Source organism: Leptodactylus fuscus, chromosome 5, assembly GCF_031893055.1.
Source record: "Leptodactylus fuscus isolate aLepFus1 chromosome 5, aLepFus1.hap2, whole genome shotgun sequence".
Lineage (NCBI taxonomy): Eukaryota > Metazoa > Chordata > Amphibia > Anura > Leptodactylidae > Leptodactylus > Leptodactylus fuscus.
Window position 1 is genome coordinate 201451156 of NC_134269.1, and position 20947 is coordinate 201472102.

Here is a 20947-nt window from a genome sequence, read left to right on the forward strand (position 1 = left end):
TATCATACAATGATCAGTATCAAAGAGATTTGGCGTAACAAGCACGGGTTAGTTCCCCATATCATGATCGGTTTTATTAGTGATCTCAGATTTCATTTTAGTTATGAATTTGATCATCTCTGATCATTTCATTGGGTTCTCGGTGAGAGCGTCACTACTTTCACCAACACAAAGACCTTACCTGCACCATTCTCTCAAACATGTGTGCTAAGGGCAAATAGGAAATGTGTACATCCTCAGATGTGGGGGACCACTGACTCTGGAAAGAAAAAAAAACATAGGCAGCCCAACAAGGCCAAGTCAGATCAGGCAAGAGGCTTACCTGTATTACTCTCTCAAACATGTGAGCCAGAGGCAAGAAGGAGATGAGCACATCGTCCTGTTTCGGAAATATCACTTTCTGCAGGTGAAGGGCGTGGGAGACAGAAAAGGAGAGAAACACTGACAGGAAGACAACGAGAAAGTCATAAAACAATAAAGAAGAAAATGGCGCAATAAGGGGGATGGGGGTTATTAATAGAATAATGTAGATAGAAGAGAGCAGCATACACAGTACAGTGTTAGGCCACAAGGTCAATGAAGCTACAGCGTGTTAGCAGGAATAGTGAACGTTAGGGCAACATACATAGACGACCACAGGACACCTTTTTTTTGCCGATGCCCTTCTGCACCACTGAATAAGTCTATAACTACTCATTTATTTGTAACTTTTCTTATGACCATAATGGTAGCCTTGTACTTACGACTACTTCAGCTGTAAACTGATCCAGATGAAGAAATCAAATTGAAGAAATACAATTGGAGTGGTAAAAGATTCCTAATACAACCCATAGTCATAGCCATCGACAACTGGTTAGGAATCCCATTATGTAATGATTTCAGCACAGGGTTGAGCGATCGGGATCAGAAAAGATCGGATTCCGATCGGCGATCGAGCAAATTTAACGATCGTGATCGGCTGGAAAATGATCGGAAATCGGATTTTGAAATCTCAAGATCGGCTCAACCCTAAAAGTGACTTTTCCCATAGAGAAGCATTGACTAGGGTTGAGCGATCGGGATTGGAAAAGATCGGATTCCGATTGGCGATCGAGCAAATTTCGTGATCGGCTGGAAAATGATTGGAAATTGGATTTTAAAATCGATCCTGAAATCTCAAGATCGGCTCAACCTTAATTCAGCATTAAGTGCATATACATTGACATTAACATCGACGAGTACAAAACACATTTTTTGCTAATTTTCCGTTTCCTTTATTCTATATAGGTCTTCCTAAGGGTATGTTCACAAGGAGTGGAATCCGCCTCAAAATCCTCCCGAAAAAAAAACGCCTCCTATTCATTTCAATAGGAGTCACTAGCAGCTTTTTTTCCGCTAGCGGGGAAAAACCGCCTGACCCATCTTCAGGCAGATTCCGCAGTGTCTGCGGTGAGAGACTCCCTCCTGATTAGGCCCATTCAACCAGGCCGTGTCAGGAGCAGGATGCTACGACAGAATACCGATGTACTGCAGCTAGCCACGTGAAGAAGGAAGAGTTTCCTCTTCCTTTTCCGCCGTGTGAACAGGGCCTAAAAGGGCTTTCTCATGAAGAATACCTTTTATAGTTATATCCATTGTATAATTATTTCTTTAGACATTTTATTAGGAATAATATTAGTAAATTGGCCAAGGTGGACATGCATACTACTGGTAAACAGAGGTATCCCTGTGCCCTGCCTGTCAGAAGATATCTTTGTGGCCACCTCTAGACTGAGAAGATACCACAGCTTCAGAGGCAGCTGCCTCACCCCACCTTGGATATCTTTGTGGCTACATCTAGACTGAGAAGAACCCACAGCTTCAGAGGCGGCTGCCTCACCCCACCTTGGATATCTTTGTGGCTACATCTAGACTGAGAAGAACCCACAGCTTCAGAGGCGGCTGCCTCACCCCACCCTGTATATCTTTGTGGCTACATCTAGACTGAGAAGAACCCGCAGCTTCAGAGGCGGCTGCCTCACCCCACTTTGGATATCTCTGTGGCTACATCTAGACTGAGAAGAACCCACAGCTTCAGAGGCGGCTGCCTCACCCCACCTTGGATATCTTTGTGGCTACATCTAGACTGAGAAGAACCCGCAGCTTCAGAGGCGGCTGCCTCACCCCACTTTGGATATCTCTGTGGCTACATCTAGACTGAGAAGAACCCACAGCTTCAGAGGCGGCTGCCTCACCCCACCTTGGATATCTTTGTGGCTACATCTAGACTGAGAAGAACCCGCAGCTTCAGAGGCGGCTGCCTCACCCCACCTTGGATATCTCTGTGGCTACATCTAGACTGAGAAGAACCCGCAGCTTCAGAGGCGGCTGCCTCACCCCACTTTGGATATCTCTGTGGCCACCTCTAGACTGAGGTGGACACAGAAGAGACTTATCATAGAAATAGGCGGTGCTATTCTAACATTATTCCTGGAATATCTGGAGATATCCTACAACTATTTCTTTTAATATTGACAGATACAAGTAGAACCGTTTTCTATTGTATCTGTCCTAATACCAATATTAAAATATGAAACAGAAGGTCCCTTCTGTCAACTTTCCATTTTTTCCTTCTAAAAAAGGAAGGCAGATGGAAGGAATCTTCCATTTTAATTTTAACATTTCTTTCAACTGCTGATACACATGACAAGTGTTCTGTTGGCACTGTATATCCCATAACCATGGACTGTATATCACATGACCATAGACTGTATATCATATGACCATAGACTGTATATCACATGACTATGGACTGCATATCACATGACCATGGACTGTACATCACATGACCATAGACTGTATATCACATAACCATGGACTGTATATCACATGACCATGGACTGTATATCACATGACCATAGACTGTATATCACATAACCATGGACTGTATATCACATAACCATGGACTGTATATCACATGACCATGGACTGTATATCACATGACCATAGACTGTATATCACATAACCATGGACTGTATATCACATGCACATGGACTGTATATCACATGGCCATAGACTGTACATCACATGACCACGGCCAGATTTTTATCCACTGGAAGTAAGCAGAATGAATCACAGCGCCCAAAGATTCTGACCACTTCTAGAATTCATTTGGTGCAATTTTTATGGTGAGCTTATTGTGAATTTCTGCTCCCTTATACTGGGAATAACACTCCCTTATCTCCTGTTGTTCAGTAAATACTGTTCCTATGTGATACAGATCCCAAAGGGTACACACGGGAGCCACTAATGGGGTTAGGGAAAATTGGCTTCATTTTTACGGTACAGCAGGGCCAAATACTTGCCGTATGGGTAACCGATTCAGAAATACTGTGGTCTAATTTCTAAGAACCCGATAAACTAAGACATTGACGTCTTTCCTCGTGAAGGTTTGTAAAAACATTTTGCACATATGGCGCCCAAAGAAACAAACCTTCTGTTCTGAGACTTTCTGGAATCCACAATTATCTCTGAACCAGCGTGTCAGGAAAACCGTCTTTATACAGAACCTTAATAGTATCATCACGCCTTTGGTTTTTGGCCGCCTTGGTGTGATAACTATGAGCATTGTCGCTGTTTTCTATACATATGGATTCATCATTGATTCCTTTGCCCCTGATCTCTGATTCATCAGAAATATTGACGGGTATATTGATGACATTACCTTCTCCTAGAGCCTGTCCCACAGCTGGATATTAATCTTGGAATAGCTTGAAGGACTCTGATCATCTGCTGGACGGCCGGTATACTGTAAATGGCAGTATTCCAAGGTTGCTGCCTTCAGTATTGGACTGTACTTTTAGCCAAAATTGGCTCAATACATTTACTAACTATTTTTTAGGTTTTACTTTATTAAGTTCTTCATAGCTTTATAGATAGATAGGTAGAAACAAACCCACTAAGGCATATGCCCAAGTCTATTTTGGATAGAGTAGGATGCATTTGGTTCCTACTTTCCCTGAATTCACTTTGTAGACTTAGAGCTATAGCGGTATGTCTGTGTGGAGGATGTCAGTATGTGTGACCTCCATGTTGGATTCCAGGGCCATGTGGCGCCATGCCTGCAACCATTGTACACTCCTTCTTGTTTAGAGAGCTCACATCCCCCCTCAGCCTTAATGGCATACAACCTCTCCAATTCTCATCCAATAGCCAAGTGCCAGAACTATTTTACAACTTTGCCACCAATCATGTTATGCTAATTCTACAAGTCCAACCTGTTCTTTGTCTATACAATGTATTAAAACGACCTCTTTCCCTTCATTAAAGCAGAACCCACTATATACACCATAGCTGTGTGTGTACATGTGTTTCTCTAAGCTAGCTTATACATCAACTTTATTCATTCGGACGTCAATATGGCGATACTTAGAGCGGATTGTGCTCACATCCATCTGAATGAGGTAGCCTTGTCGGCTATTCACTTTTATCCAATGGTACGCTAAGAACCTTACAGTCCTAATATTTTTATTTTATTTGTTAAAAATTCTTGAGTTACAGTTCTGCAACAAGGATGGAGACCGCTATGAGTTTACATATACTTCTATACAGTCGTGCTATGTGCACAGGGATGCATGTATGTATTACAGTATATATGTATGTAAGTAGTCACTTACTATCAAAACTGTCCAAGTGAAAAGATGCCTCAGTAATGGGAAAGGGTTAAACAGTAGTTACTGAGGGACGGTTCAATACAGATATTATTGGCAGTAAGACAAGGGGAGGTTAAGGATACTGTATAATATGTATGACGTATGACCAGCAGGTAATGTGTGTCCTCATGTCTGCTCATGTATAGGTCTAAATCACTTCCCAAAATATTCACCTCTGTCACTTTCAAAAAGCCAGAAAAGTCAGCGACAACGTTTCCGTGGGTCAGCATGGCGCCTTTGGGGTTTCCTGCAATGGAGAACAAATAGAATAGAAGTGATAAGGTAATCCTCATTTATAGACGTTATCCCAGACACATCTAGAAGTGATGTATAAGACGCGTAAATGGCCATTATAGAACCCTTGAATTTCACTAGGTCTATTCACAAATATACAGACAAGTAAACATGGACCATCAAAAAAAACCAGACATGTGAATGGACACATTGGATTGGATGTGAATACGTTTTATTTACAGTGACGGGTACTTGAAGGAGAAAACTCATATTTATTCACCTGTTGTACCACTTGTGAAACACACGATAGACAGATCATCAGGTGTCGGTGGCTGCAAAGATACAAAAAACACCATATTGGATGGGCAGCAAGAGGTCAACTACTGTAGCTGTCGTGGTAAGTCTGATGGACATAGTAGATAGATAGATAGATTGATTGATAGATAGATAGATAGATAGATAGATAGAAGATAGATGAAAGAAGATATAGATAAGGCAGACCCGCGAGCTGCTTACACCACATGGCCATCTCCAAAAGCCGCTTGTCCATCATGCCATTATTTCCAAGGGTAGATATATGTAGCCATACATTGCTGTGGCTGTGGCTGCTATGCCATATATGTTGCAACTCATCTCTCTAACTTATATTATTTAAAGTGGTTTCCCCCCCATCTCAAGGATCCTATCTATACTGGTAGCTTATGTACATTGAAGACTTTTCCTAAATATATTGCTTTAGAAATGCTGCTTTGTTTGCCTGCTATGTGAACTCATTCCTCCCATACACAGCATTTCCATAGCGCCGGACCTGTGTGATAGGACATGTGACATCACTCACTGCTCGGCAGGACACACCAGTTCAGCGAATTGTAGTTTGCTGATAAAGCCCTTTGTGTTATCTCTCTATGTAAACACACAGATAACACTGAGTCTGTTCTCTACAAGCATGTGCATATTATCTGATCTGCATTTATATTAGATTTCTAGTAATTATAATGAGTATTGTGTTACTTCATAGTGTCATGTTCAGTGGGGGGGGAATACGGGATGTGAAGCAAAATCTGAGCACGCTACTATTCATAAAGGTAGGCAGTAAAGAGAGGCAGAGTCAGTAGATCGGCTCCTTTTGTTAGTTTATGGTAGAATCATGTTCAGCACTCACAACTGGAGATCTTCTGTTCTTTCTCCCACATTCCTAGAGAAGGAAAAGACAACGTTACTTTACTAGTATTATATTACAATGGGGTTATCACTAATACAACCTTAGCAGCCAGGATATACAGTCCTATGAAAAAGTTTGGGCACCCCTATTAATCTTAATCATTTTTAGTTCTAAATATTTTGGTGTTTGCAACAGCCATTTCAGTTTGATATATCTAATAACTGATGGACACAGTAATATTTCAGGATTGAAATGAGGTTTATTGTACTAACAGAAAATGCGCAATATGCATTAAACCAAAATTTGACCGGTGCAAAAGTCTGGGCACCTCAACAGAAAAGTGACATTAATATTTAGTACATCCTCCTTTTGCAAAGATAACAGCCTCTTGGACAAACAATTCAAGTTCAGTTAAGTTAGATGGTCGCCGAGCATGGACAGCCCGCTTCAAATCATCCCACAGATGTTCAATGATATTCAGGTCTGGGGACTGGGATGGCCATTCCAGAACATTGTAATTGTTCCTCTGCATGAATGCCTGAGGATTTGGAGCGGTGTTTTGGATCATTGTCTTGCTGAAATATCCATCCCCGGTGTAACTTCAACTTCATCACTGATACATGAACATTATTCTCAAGAATCTGCTGATACTGAGTGGAATCCATGCGACCCTCAACTATAACAAGATTCCCGGTGCCGGCATTGGCCACACAGCCCCAAAGCATGATGGAACCTCCACCAAATTTTACAGTGGGTAGCATGTGTTTTTCTTGGAATGCTGTTTCTTTTTGGACGCCATGCATAACGCCTTTTTTTTTTATAACCAAACAACTCAATTTTTGTTTCCAAAATGAAGCTGCCTTGTCCAAATGTGCTTTTTCATACCTCAGGCAACTCTATTTGTGGCTTACGTGCAGAAACGGCTTCTTTCTCATCACTCTCCCATACAGCTTCTATTTGTGCAAAGTGCGCTGTATAGTTGACCGATGCACAGTGACACCATCTGCAGCAAGATGATGCTGCAGCTCTTTGGAGGTGTCTGTGGATTGTCCTTGACTGTTCTCACCATTCTTCTTCTCTGCCTTTCTGATATTTTTCTTGGCCGGCCACTTCTGGGCTTAACAAGAACTGTCCCTGTGGTCTTCCATTTCCTTACTATGTTCCTCACAGTGGAAACTGACAGGTTAAATCTCTGAGACAGCTTTTTGTATCCTTCCCCTGAACAACTATGTTGAACAATCTTTGTTTTCAGATCATTTGAGAGTTGTTTTGAGTAGCCCATGATGCCACTCTTCAGAGGAGATTCAAATAGGAGATCAACTTGCAATTGGCCACCTTAAATACCTTTTCTTATGATTGGATACATCTGGCTATGAAGTTCAAAGCTCACTGAGGTTACAAAACCAATTTTGTGCTTCAGTAAGTCAGTAAAAAGTAGTTAGGGGAATTCAAATCAATAAAATGATAAGGGTGCCCATACTTTTGCACCGGTCAAATTTTGGTTTAATGCATATTGCACATTTTCTGTTAGTACAATAAACCTCATTTCAATCCTGAAATATTACTGTGTCTATCAGTTATTAGATATATCAAACTGAAATGGCTGTTGCAAACACCAAAATATTTAGAACAAAAAATGATTAAGATTAATAGGGGTGCCCAAACTTTTTCATAGGACTGTATATAATGTCCTGTATACTGCATGTCGTATAGAATACTGTTTAGCAGTCCTCATATTATTCTGCATCGATATTTTCCATATACCAAGCCACGGGAGAATAGACTGTGCCAGCACTGTGACCAGGGAGCCCTAGAACACGAGACCCACTTCCTGCTACACTGCACCAAATACTCAGCTGTGAGAGCCATCTACTACCAAAGACTCTCTGCCCACATCCCAGACTTCATATCTGCAGATGAGAAGAGGAAACTCTACATCCTACTGGGAGAAGAAGAGACCACTGTGGAGATCGCTGCCCAATACGTGTCCAGCTGTCACCAAACAAGAGGAACATGAGACCCCACGGACTGTTATACCCCAAACCACCCACCCCACCCCCCATATAGCGGCCACCAACTAAGAGGAAGATGAGACTCCACGGACTGTTATACCCCAAACCACCCACCCCACCTCCCCATATAGCGGTCACCAACTAAGAGGAAGTTGAGACTTCATGGACTGTTATACCCCAAATCAGCCACCAGCTCCCCCCCCCACCATACTCTCCCCCTCGACTCCAACTCCCCCCCCCCCCCACGCCCACTTTACTAGCTTTGGCAATGACAAATATCCATTCGGACGTGCCAATAAAGCCGATTTGATTTGATTCTACCTATCTATATGCTTTCTAATAGTGTGATTTTAGAGAAGACTTACCTCCAGTTCTTGCATAGTCTGAATACGGACAGAGCAATTTTTCCCTCTTTCCACTAGCTGCTGGTCCACCGCATCCATGAGAACCACAGACTTAAGACCCGGGGTCTCTCCTTTTTCCACATTCTCTAGGAGAATTTTGGCTTTTTCTAATTTGTCGCATATTACTGTTGAGATATCAGCTGCCAAAGACACATGATTGGAGTGATAAAATATATATTCTTGTGTATATACACATACGCGTTACATGCTAAGACTCATGAATGTCTTATTGGAAGGGTCAACAGGACGGTTCAGAAAAATGTTGTACAAAGTTACATGCTATGCGTTCTCAACATATTTTTTGCCCATGTATCCTGTTCTTTTATATAGGACATACCCAAATCATAAATTATACATTCACACCCCTTTATCTATCCTATAGATGCTAAATACATGTAGATTCCAGACCCCAGAAATAAATATACTCCAAACCAGATCTTCAATGAAGCCCTAGATAAGACCCACAAATCTACAGACCCTAGACCAGACCTACAGTTATACAGATCCCAGACCAGACCCACAATTATACACACTAGACCAGACTCACAATTTATACAGACCCTAGACCAGACCCACAATTTATACAGATCCCAGACCAGACCCACAATTATACACACTAGACCAGACTCACAATTTATACAGACCCTAGACCAGACTCACAATTTATACAGATCCTAGACCAGACCCACAATTTATACAGACCCTAGACCAGACCCACAACTATACACACTAGACCAGACCCCCAATTTATACAGACCCTAGACCAGACCCACAATTATACAGACCCTAGACCAGACCCACAATTATACAGACCCTAGACTAGACCCACAGTTATACAGACCCTAGACCAGACCCACAATTATACACACCCTAGACCAGACTCACAATTTATACAGACCCTAGACCAGACCCACAATTTATACAGATCCCAGACCAGACCCACAATTATACACACTAGACCAGACTCACAATTTATACAGACCCTAGACCAGACTCACAATTATACAGATCCTAGACCAGACCCACAATTTATACAGACCCTAGACCAGACCCACAACTATACACACTAGACCAGACCCCCAATTTATACAGACCCTAGACCAGACCCACAATTATACAGACCCTAGACCAGACCCACAATTATACAGACCCTAGACTAGACCCACAGTTATACAGACCCTAGACCAGACCCACAATTATACACACCCTAGACCAGACTCACAATTTATACAGACCCTAGACCAGACCCACAACTATACACACTAGACCAGACCCCCAATTTATACAGACCCTAGACCAGACCCACAATTATACAGACCCTAGACCAGACCCACAATTATACAGACCCTAGACTAGACCCACAGTTATACAGACCCTAGACCAGACCCACAATTTATACAGATCCCAGACCAGACCCACAATTATACACACTAGACCAGACTCACAATTTATACAGACCCTAGACCAGACTCACAATTTATACAGATCCTAGACCAGACCCACAATTTATACAGACCCTAGACCAGACCCACAACTATACACACTAGACCAGACCCCCAATTTATACAGACCCTAGACCAGACCCACAATTATACAGACCCTAGACCAGACCCACAATTATACAGACCCTAGACTAGACCCACAGTTATACAGACCCTAGACCAGACCCACAATTATACACACCCTAGACCAGACTCACAATTTATACAGACCCTAGACCAGACCCACAATTTATACAGATCCCAGACCAGACCCACAATTATACACACTAGACCAGACTCACAATTTATACAGACCCTAGACCAGACTCACAATTATACAGATCCTAGACCAGACCCACAATTTATACAGACCCTAGACCAGACCCACAACTATACACACTAGACCAGACCCCCAATTTATACAGACCCTAGACCAGACCCACAATTATACAGACCCTAGACCAGACCCACAATTATACAGACCCTAGACTAGACCCACAGTTATACAGACCCTAGACCAGACCCACAATTATACACACCCTAGACCAGACTCACAATTTATACAGACCCTAGACCAGACCCACAACTATACACACTAGACCAGACCCCCAATTTATACAGACCCTAGACCAGACCCACAATTATACACACCCTAGACCAGACTCACAATTTATACAGACCCTAGACCAGACCCACAATTATACACACCCTAGACCAGACTCACAATTTATACAGACCCTAGACCAGACCCACAATTATACACACCCTAGACCAGACTCACAATTTATACAGACCCTAGACCAGACCCACAATTATACACACCCTAGACCAGACTCACAATTTATACAGACCCTAGACCAGACCCACAATTTATACAGATCCCAGACCAGACCCACAATTATACACACTAGACCAGACTCACAATTTATACAGACCCTAGACCAGACTCACAATTTATACAGATCCTAGACCAGACCCACAATTTATACAGACCCTAGACCAGACCCACAACTATACACACTAGACCAGACCCCCAATTTATACAGACCCTAGACCAGACCCACAATTATACAGACCCTAGACCAGACCCACAATTATACAGACCCTAGACTAGACCCACAGTTATACAGACCCTAGACCAGACCCACAATTATACACACCCTAGACCAGACCCACAATTATACAGACCCTAGACCAGACCCACAATTATACAGACCCTAGACTAGACCCACAGTTATACAGACCCTAGACCAGACCCACAATTATACACACCCTAGACCAGACTCACAATTTATACAGACCCTAGACCAGACCCACAACTATACACACTAGACCAGACCCCCAATTTATACAGACCCTAGACCAGACCCACAATTCTACAGACCCTGGACCAGACCCACAGTTATACAGACCCTAGACCAGACCCACAATTATACAGACCCTAGACCAGACCCACAATTTATACAGACCCCAGACCAGACCTACAATTCTATAGACCCTAGACCTGACCCACGATTATACACACTGTAGACCAGACCCACAATTTATAAAGACCCCAGACCAGACCCACAATTCTATAGACCCTAGACCAGACCCACAATTATACAGACCCCAGACCAGACCCATAATTCTATAGACCCTAGACCTGACCCACTATTATACACACTAGACCAGACCCACAATTTATAAAGACCCTAGACCAGACAGACAATTTATACAGACCCCAGACCAGACCCACAATTCTACAGACCCTAGACCGGACCCACAAGTATACACACCCTAGACCAGACCCACAATTCTATCCAGCCTAGACCAGACCCACAATTCTACACACCCTAGACCAGATCCAATATTCTACCCACCCTACACCAGACCCACAGTGAGGGACATAGCTCTTTTGACTCTACTATATCTAGTAAGATAATAAACTCCCACTGTGCACAATGAGGCAATAAATCAATTACTATCTGGCAACTCCATTATTCCCCTTCCCATAGAATTCTTAGAGTTAAGGATTGGAGGAAGAAACAGCTCAGTAAGTGGAGAAGGAAGCAGACTCATCGGAAAACAAAAAAATACGCCCAAACAGAAATGTCATATTGCGGGAAAGACCTTCCGCCCATACTCGCTGACTATTTTTACTGACCCTGTGTCTCTCTGGCAATCGGCCCGCGGCTACCTATACCGCAACCACTCTGAGACAAAATTTTTCTCCCCGCAAGGAGGACCAGATCCCTGTACGGGGGTTAAAGGGTGACTATGACCGCAGGATACAGCTCGCCCAAACACAACAAGGGTATTGCTGCGCTTCCTTCGCGTCGCGGTCATCAGATTTATACTAGAGCCCAATAAACGTATCCTTTCGCCCTAATATTGTTGTAACTCCTTCTTGGTGTCTTATATATTTTTCATCAATGAGTGTAACAAATCTTATTAAAGAAATGCAAAGTTTCTTATATTCCCCTGCACTAGTCACTGATCAAAAACTAGTTTATGATTGGAGGAGCGCTGTCTCATTGTAAATATCCTGTAACTATACATTGGGGAGTCCTTTTTTTTTGTTTTAGGGTCATTACTTAGCAACAGGTCCCAGGCACGAAAACAAGAGTGCTGGCATGCTCCTCTAGAGAGCGGCGGCATCGCGTGATGTATTGCATTGTAGCTACTGATTTAATAAGCGGGAGTTGTTTGTGTCCTTGTCTATGTTGTTTTTTCCTAATAAGATTCAGCTTCAAGCTTGAGGCCAAATTCACATGGCCAGTTTATTGCAGACATTAATGTGAACATAACTTAATACAGCACCGAGTAACTACATGAGGCTTCAAAGCAACCCATTCAGATCCTGCTCAACATGTCAGTGCGGACGCTGCTGAAATATAAAGGGGTATGCCCAGTAATACAAGTTATCTTATATCCACAGCTGAACCCCCACCAATCACAAGACCAGGGGTCCCACAGACCCACTATGTAATTGAAGCAATGGTTGCTGGTTTGGAGGTCTGAGCTTTGGATCCAACTGTGAATGGGAATTGTATTTGTGGGCAAACCCCTTTAAAGGGATTCTATCATTGGAATCCCTTTTTCAGGTAATATCACGTCGGAATAGCCTTAAGAAAGGCTACCTTTATATTTCTGCTCTGCGCCACCGTTCTGTTGATATACCATTTTTTCCCGGTATTCAGATGAGTCTCCAGACAGCACAGGGGGCGTCCTCTGTGCTGCCTGAAGACTCTTCTGCGATGCCTCCATCTTCTACAGCTGCACCTCTCCTTCATGCAGTCTTCTTCCAGCGATCCTGTGTTCAGAATCTAAATTCTGCGCATGCGCAGTTGGGTTTGCCATCGGACTTCAGGCAGAGCTGACTGCACATGTCTGTTCAGCCATTTTACTGTGGCTGTTTACAGGAACTGTACTTGTACAGTAAAATAGACGAACAGATATGCGCAGTAGGCTCTACCTGATGACTGCGCATGCGCGGAATTTGGATTCTGAAAGCAGGTTCGCCGCAAGGAGACTACATGAAGGATGCGGCGGAGAGGAGCAGCTGTAGAAGATGGATGCATCGCTGGAGAGTCTTCAGGCAGCATACAGGACGCCCCCTGTGCTGCCTGGAGACTCATTTGAATACCAGGAAAACCCAGTATATCAACAGAACGGTGGCACGGAGCATACATATAAAGGTAGGGGACAAATAACCTTTCAAAAGGCTTAAGGCTAGTCCACAGTGTGCCCCATATGTAATACCATACAATACAATATTGTGCTGAGTGATATCCATGATTCAATAGGCCAAATCTAGCTAAAACAGAATTATTTTATGGTATCAGCACTGAAAATATCCAGAATCTTCGATTTATATTACATTTATATACATATTATATAATATTCACTTCTAAATATTTATAGTATTTAGTATTGCTTCTTTAAAAAAAAAAAGGTGGACCTGAGGATAAGTGCAAGACGCTCAGTTATTTGTAAGGGTCTGCAGCCTTTTCTTACCTGTGTTTATGATATAGCGAATAGCGCCATGGCCTAGAGTGTCATATAGCGGGATTACCACCATAGAGTAAGTGTAACAAGCCAGCTCAGAGATGATCCACTATAAAGACAGAAACATGACACTCAAAGACTCGGCAGTAAAAGGTTAAAGAGTATACGGTACAGAGCAATGCGAGATATTACCTCTGGCCGATTCTGTGCAAAGACTCCAATGAACTGATCTGATGACGGCTTGCAACCCTGATATAGCAATCCCGACCCTAAATATTCTGCTCTGTCTGACACCTGGAAGTAACTCAGACAAATATATCAGTGTCAGTTATGTTGATAATATAATCTCTTCCTCTAAAAAGGGGGAAAAAAAATGGATTGGTTATTTTTATTAAAAGGAATGGACAGGATTACAATAGAAGTTAACACCTCTGTAGCTCTCTTACACCACTGAGTCATCACTGCATCCACTACTGACGATAGATGATGTCACCGCTTATCTTGTCCCTACACAGAGTATGTCTGGAAGACTCTCCCATAGACCGGTATAGAGTCAGTTCCACACTATTGCTGCCTATAGACGTGACTATGCTGTAAAGCACATCACTAAATGCTGTAAACAGAGCAGATGAGAAGCTCAGGCAAGATGGCCGCCCCCATAAACATGTCTGAAAATTGAATTTAAAACAATCTGCAATCAAAAAATAGAAACAGACTAGAAAATGTTATAAATTTCACTAACTGTTTAAAAAAATATATTAATTTGGTGATACCTTCCCGATAAATTGTTGTATATGAATAGGGTAAAAAAATATGCAAATCTATTCTCCAGAATGCAATTAGGAGAACAGTGCACTCTGTACGCCGCCCTCTAGAGGGCAGCATCCTTAACATCATGCATGACTCAGTTAAAAAGTCTATTTAATCATGATGCGGATTTAATTGCCAAATTAGTACTTCTATTCCAAAAGGAACAGATTCCCAGCTATGGACAGCGCTGTTTCGGCCTATTGGGCCTCCTCAGCATAGCGCAGGGATACTGAATAGTCAGACGTAAAAATAATGTTCTGTAAATACTGTAGAATACTAAGGTGTAGCTCCCATTTCACTTTTTTTTCCGCATTTGCGTCAGGAGTTGTTAGGTGAACATTTTTGTATTACACTTAGTTAACCTATGTAGACTTCCTTTTAATAGAAAACAGGCTCTCAAATTCTCCCTAGTAAGCTTCTAACTGCCCTGTTACCAGGGAAAATCTGTGTTTGTTTGTACTGCCAGTATGTAGAGCTGCAGAATTTACTGGGGAGAGTATGTAGAGCTTTGCAGAATTTAAGGGGAAAGGGTAAGAAAAATTGAACATGATCTCAGTTTTTCTTACATCATACAGTAGTTTTGGCATCTCATTTTTCATGTTATGCCAGAACCATTCTTCTAGGTGTATAAAACCAGAATAACAGCCATTTGAAGTGACCATCCCCCCCCACCCGTGTCAACTGCTACAGCTTTACATACTGCATTAAATTACAGCCTGTTTTCTATTAAAAGAAAGTTAGATAGGTTAACTAAGTATATTACAAAAATATGTTTCACCAACACCATAGTAAGTGTTATCTCCTATTCATAGATAGGGGATAATTTGATACTACCTGATCAGCCTTCTAAGGACTCCACTGACTTATAATGTGTTCAGTCAGGTGATTATCATCGTTCCTGTTGCCTTGCAAAACTGCAAACTGCAAATGTGAACATAGTCTAAGTGCATTATAATCCCTTTTTCAGATAATATCACGTTGGAATAGCTGCACATGCATGTTCACAGTCAGGCTCTGCCTGAAGCCCAATGGCAGAGTGACTGCGCACATCTGTTCGGCCATGTTACTGTGGCCACTTACACGAGCGTACTTTTCCTGTAAGCAGCTACAGTGAAATGGCTGAACAGATATGCACAGTCGGCTTTGCCTAAAGCCCGATGGCATGCGCAGAATTTAGATTTCGAACACAGGCTCGCTGTAAGAAAACTACACAAAGGATGCGGTAGAGATGCGCGGCTATAGAAGATGGAGGCATTGCTGGAGAGTCTTCAGGTACAGGGGATGCTCGGCGCCACCGTTCCGTTGATATAATGTTTTTTCCTGGTATTCAAATGAGTCTCCAGACAGCACAGGGGCGTCCTCTATGCTGCCTGAAGACTCTCCAGCGACACCTCCATCTTCTACAGCTGCACCTCTCCGCCGCATCCTTCATGTAGTCTCCTTGCGGAGAACCTGATTTCGAAATCCAAATTCCGCGCATGCGCAGTCATCGGGTAGAGCCTACTGCGCATATCTGTTCATCCATTTTACTGTGGCCACTTACACGAGCGTACTGTTCCTGTAAACAGTCACAGTAAAATGGCTGAACAGACATGTGCAGTCAGCTCTGCCTGAAGCCTGATGGCAAACCCAACTGCGCATGCGCAGAATTTAGATTCCAAACACAGGATCGCCGGAAGAAGACTACATGAAGGATGCGGTGGAGAGGTGCAGCTGTAGAAGATGGAGGCATCGCAGAAGAGTCTTCCGGCAGCACAGAGGACGCCCCCTGTGCTGTCTGGAGACTCATTTGCATACCAGGAAAAATCGGTATATCAACAGAACGGGGCCGCGCAGCAAAAATATAAAGGTAGGGGACGAATAACCTTTCTTAAGGCTATTCTGATGTGATATTATTTGAAAAAGGGATTCCAATTATAGAATCCCTTTAAGAGTTGATGAAGGTCAACACCATGACCGCCATAGTCAGTTAAGTCCCAGTGGAAACTGCGTTTTCGTGAATGCAAATGGTCCAAGAAAAATGCTAATGTATAGGTCCATATTGTCCTTTGTTCACAGCATCCTCTATGGCTACGTCTTGCTAATAACCTTTGATTTGCTTACCGCCACAGAGCAACGGGCTGCAGATCTCAGTGTGATACGTTCCTACAGGAGAACGTTCTGCCCTATAATACTCATTCACACCCACCATTGTACTCCCGTATCGCCTATGCTTGCTTATACTGCGACCTGCGTGCTCTTAAACCCCATGCTCCCTTTCATCGTCTTCTATTCTTCATGCTGGATCTTATGTTTCTTAGCAATGGAAATGAAAGCAGCGCTATATTTATTTTTCATAAAAAGCCATTAATGTCAATGCCGAAATCACTAGAGAATTGTTCCGCAAACCCAGGCCGCAAAATTCAAAGGATACAAAGGGATGTGGAGCGTTATAGCGATTTCCTATTTACAGTAATTGGAGAGACTGATGTGTTTTACTATGACTAATGCTAGGCTATAGCAGCCAAACATATGCGGGCGACCTAACCGGCGTTTAACCCATTAACAGACAGGCGGGATAGAATCCATGCTGTAAGTATTGTCTATTTCACCCCCTCTATATACTGTGTAGCACTAGAAGCGAACAGACTTCATTGTCTCATGGGTCTCCGGGAGATTAGCGCAATTTTTGTAATAAATCTTGTAGCTGTCATGTCTATTCACGTTGTGTAAGGAGTCGCGAGGCCCGGGCCTTCCACATGAATATAAATATATACCTATAAAACATCCTCACCTCTTTATAGGAGAGCCATTCGTAAGGCTGGTTAGGTTTCCTGGATCCCAAGCAAGGGCCGTTTTCTTAAAAATAAAATATACATATATTATTGTAAACACGAAAATTAGAGATAAGCGAACAGTAAAATGTTCGAGATTCGATATTCGTTTCGAGTAGCCCCTTAATATTCGACTTCTCAGATCGAATATCGAACCCTATTATAGTCTATGGGGGGAAAATGCTCGTTTCAGGGGTAGGCAACGTTCAATCAAATTACACTTACCAAGTCAATGAGTGAGGGTCGGGCTGGATCCTCCGAGAAGTCTTCTCCGTGCAGCGTCCCCGCGGCATCTTCCGGCTCTGAATTCACTCTGCCAGGCATCGGGCTTGGGCATAGCCGACTGCGCATGTCCGCACTACAAGCACTACATGCCTGGCAGAGTGAATTCAGAGCCGGAAGACGCCGCGGGGAAGCTGCACGGAGAAGACTTCTAAAGGTAGGAGAAGAACCAACATTGATTGGCCGACTGTATAGCATTTGGCCAATCAATGCTGGTTCTGCATTGAACTTTTACATTCGAATAGCGAGTGGTACTCGATCGAGTACGAGTATTTCGAATACCGTAGTATTTTATCGAATACCTACTCGCTCATCTCTAATGAAAATACATAAAACATGAAAAATATCATTTTCTTAAAGATGTCAGGAAATTGTACGTTACACGCTTGTCATTTCGCAGTTTCTCTCCCTTGGCAATAATAGGACAGGTCTTTAAAGCCGTTTCCTTTAATGCGGTTTACATCTACTTTGATCAGCGTCCAGATACGTCGCAGGGAAAGGAATAAAAAAAGGACGCTGTGAAATATCACACTCGCCAAAATGCAGAGAAAACGACGTGTGAATTGCCATTTCAGTCTAAGGCCTGCGTCGGTAATCCGTTCTGGGGGTCCGCATAGAGAATGGACTACCGAACGCATTGGCAAGTGGTGTGTGCAGTGAAAGCACACGGATCCCATAGACTATAATGGGGTCCGTGTGCTTGCCGCATGGACATGTAGACAGAAAAGTACTTTACGATCTACTTTCCTGTCCGTATGACTTGTGCGGAGACCATACGAAAAGCACACAGACCCCATTATAGTCTATGGGGTCCGTGTGCTTTCACTGCACATCGCTTGCCAATGTGTTCGGTAGTCTGCTCAGGGGGCCATATCCCCGGGGATATGAACCAGGCCTTACAATGGAAAATAGCTTTTGTAGATGAATGGTTTGGCAATTTGTATAGGCGCTCATGGCACGGATCAGGAGTTTCTATGGTCTATCAATGGGAAGGATCCATCCTACATCTATACAGAATATCTGCCAATCTTTGTTATTAGTATATATGTAAGACATATATACAAGTCATCAGCTTATAAGCAAGAACATACCCTAATGAAAGTGACTGGCTCCAATGTGGAATTGTCTCGTGTTGGACCTTTAGGACCTTTGGTACTACTAGGGACCTATTATATCACACCAGAGCCTTGTCCCAGAAGATTGTCTGGCACTTTAATGACCAGTCCGACTCTGAGACACTGGAACAGAACATGAACTTGTTGGATTTGAGCTCCACCGGATGCTCTACTGTAATATCTGAATGGAACTATTGTACCTTCTACAAAGAGGGCTAAAGGGGAACTTTCATCTGCTTTGATCCCCTAAACTGCACTAAAGGGGACTTTCATCTGCTATACTGCTATAGTGACTATATAGGAACTAAAAAGATACAAAAGGCATGGGAAATAGATAGGAAGTCTTATACCTTCTGCTCAGTCCACTCCAATCCGCTAAAAATACAGAAAATGTGCAACAAGAAAGGCTGCGTTTCTGCAACAGGCCAGGGCGCCAAGTTGTGAATATGCAGCATTTAAAAAAAATGCTACGTATTACAGTACCTGCACAGTGGATGGGATAATGGATAATCTCATCAACAGATTGCAACACAGTGTTTCGCTGTGTAGAGCCTTAGCCTTAAAGGAGTTTTCCGGGCAGAAAAAGGTCTGTTAGTGCTAGTAATGGGTTAATGAGTACACCTATATACCTTTAGCAGTGGTTGGAGTGATTTCTGGGTTGCTGCTGGCATTCTCTGCCTTTGTTTACTAGGTTTTAGCTTCCTGCTGTGCAGCTTCCTGTGTAGCTGCTACACTAGTTCCCTCTCAATCAGCCCCGTCCTCTCTCACCCCCTTACAAAACCCTCCCTGTCTCTCTAGCCTAGCGATCCTGCCCATTACTAGCCCCACCCACTCTCCCGTCTCACTTGCCTAGCGATCCCACCCATTACTAGCCCCTCCCACCCTCCACCATCTCACTAGCCTAGCGAATTCGCCCATTACAAGCCCCTCCCACTCTCCGCATCTCACTAGCCTAGCAATCCCGCCCATTACTAGCCTTTCCAACCCTCCACCATCTCTCTAAGCCTAGTGATCCCGCCCATTACTAGCCACTCCCACTACCCCCCTATTCTGCCCACTAATAGAAGAAAGGAAGACTGGGAGGACCCATTCCCCGGACACAGGAAGGCTTGGTAAGTCTTGATGGGAATGGGAGGGGGAGGAGAACGATAGTGATGTTCCGTTTCGGAAGTGGTAAAACGGAACATCACCAGATTATCAGAAAGTGTCCCTGAGGTGGTCACATGACCACCACTCCAGGGATATGGGTAATTACAGATTTTTTTATTGCAGTAAATTGGAGGTTAGGTGGGGGGAGGGACTTTAGTTTAGGGGTTAATTATCAGTTTATCCTGGACAACCCCTTTAAGTACTCTCCGTGGCAGCCCACTCATGTAGGCTTGATAGACATCTGTCACTCGTCCTGTCTAGTGTAAAAGCATCAATCACACCTGAACGGAAAGAGTCGCAGGACATTTGCCTGCTGAAGAAAAGCCCAGTGACACTTGGAATGATCTACATATGGTGGAGGACTTAAGACTATTTTTCTCTTTTGGTCATGTTATAGAGGCTTTGGACAATCACAACTGATCCCAGGGTGATGGGAACGTCAAGAAAACCAACTCCCTAAGGGGCCACATGGTGGCTCAGTGGTTAGCACTGCAGCCTTGCAGCACTGGGTCCTGGTGTTCAAATCCCACCAAGGGCAAGAAAACATCTGCATGGAGTTTGTATGTTCTCCCCGTGTTTGCATGGATTTCCATCCCATATTCCAAAAAGACTAACTAACTTAAGCTGGCATAAGAGATGCTTTTCACACTGTCTGTAATAAATATGGATGGATCTGCTTTCAGTCTTAGGAACACATCTAATTTGCCATTCTGATGACATGACTTGTGGCTTAGCTTCATTTTACTCCAGCTAAGTGCACCGAGCCGTCCGCACGAGGTTTTCTTCTTATTCATGAAATTCCATTTTATTCTGCAGTGACGTACA

The 20947-nt window shown here is 43.2% G+C and overlaps 1 protein-coding gene across 3 annotated transcripts in view; it reads right to left on the reverse strand.

Moving 5' to 3' along the window:
• Positions 1-20947, reverse strand: part of ACSL6 (acyl-CoA synthetase long chain family member 6) — a 102274-nt gene that overhangs the window by 14677 nt on the left and 66650 nt on the right. For 2 of the 3 annotated variants that reach the window (XM_075275017.1, XM_075275018.1), the window contains exons 4-11: positions 17537-17601; positions 14146-14247; positions 13963-14062; positions 8444-8622; positions 6067-6099; positions 5185-5236; positions 4844-4917; positions 182-259 (exon numbers count right to left, since the gene is read on the reverse strand). In XM_075275017.1, the coding sequence (XP_075131118.1) occupies positions 182-259; positions 4844-4917; positions 5185-5236; positions 6067-6099; positions 8444-8622; positions 13963-14062; positions 14146-14247; positions 17537-17601 (683 nt within the window). Of the gene's footprint in view, positions 1-181; positions 260-322; positions 401-4843; positions 4918-5184; positions 5237-6066; positions 6100-8443; positions 8623-13962; positions 14063-14145; positions 14248-17536; positions 17602-20947 lie in introns of all 3 variants that reach the window. The other variant, XM_075275016.1, reaches the window with a different exon arrangement.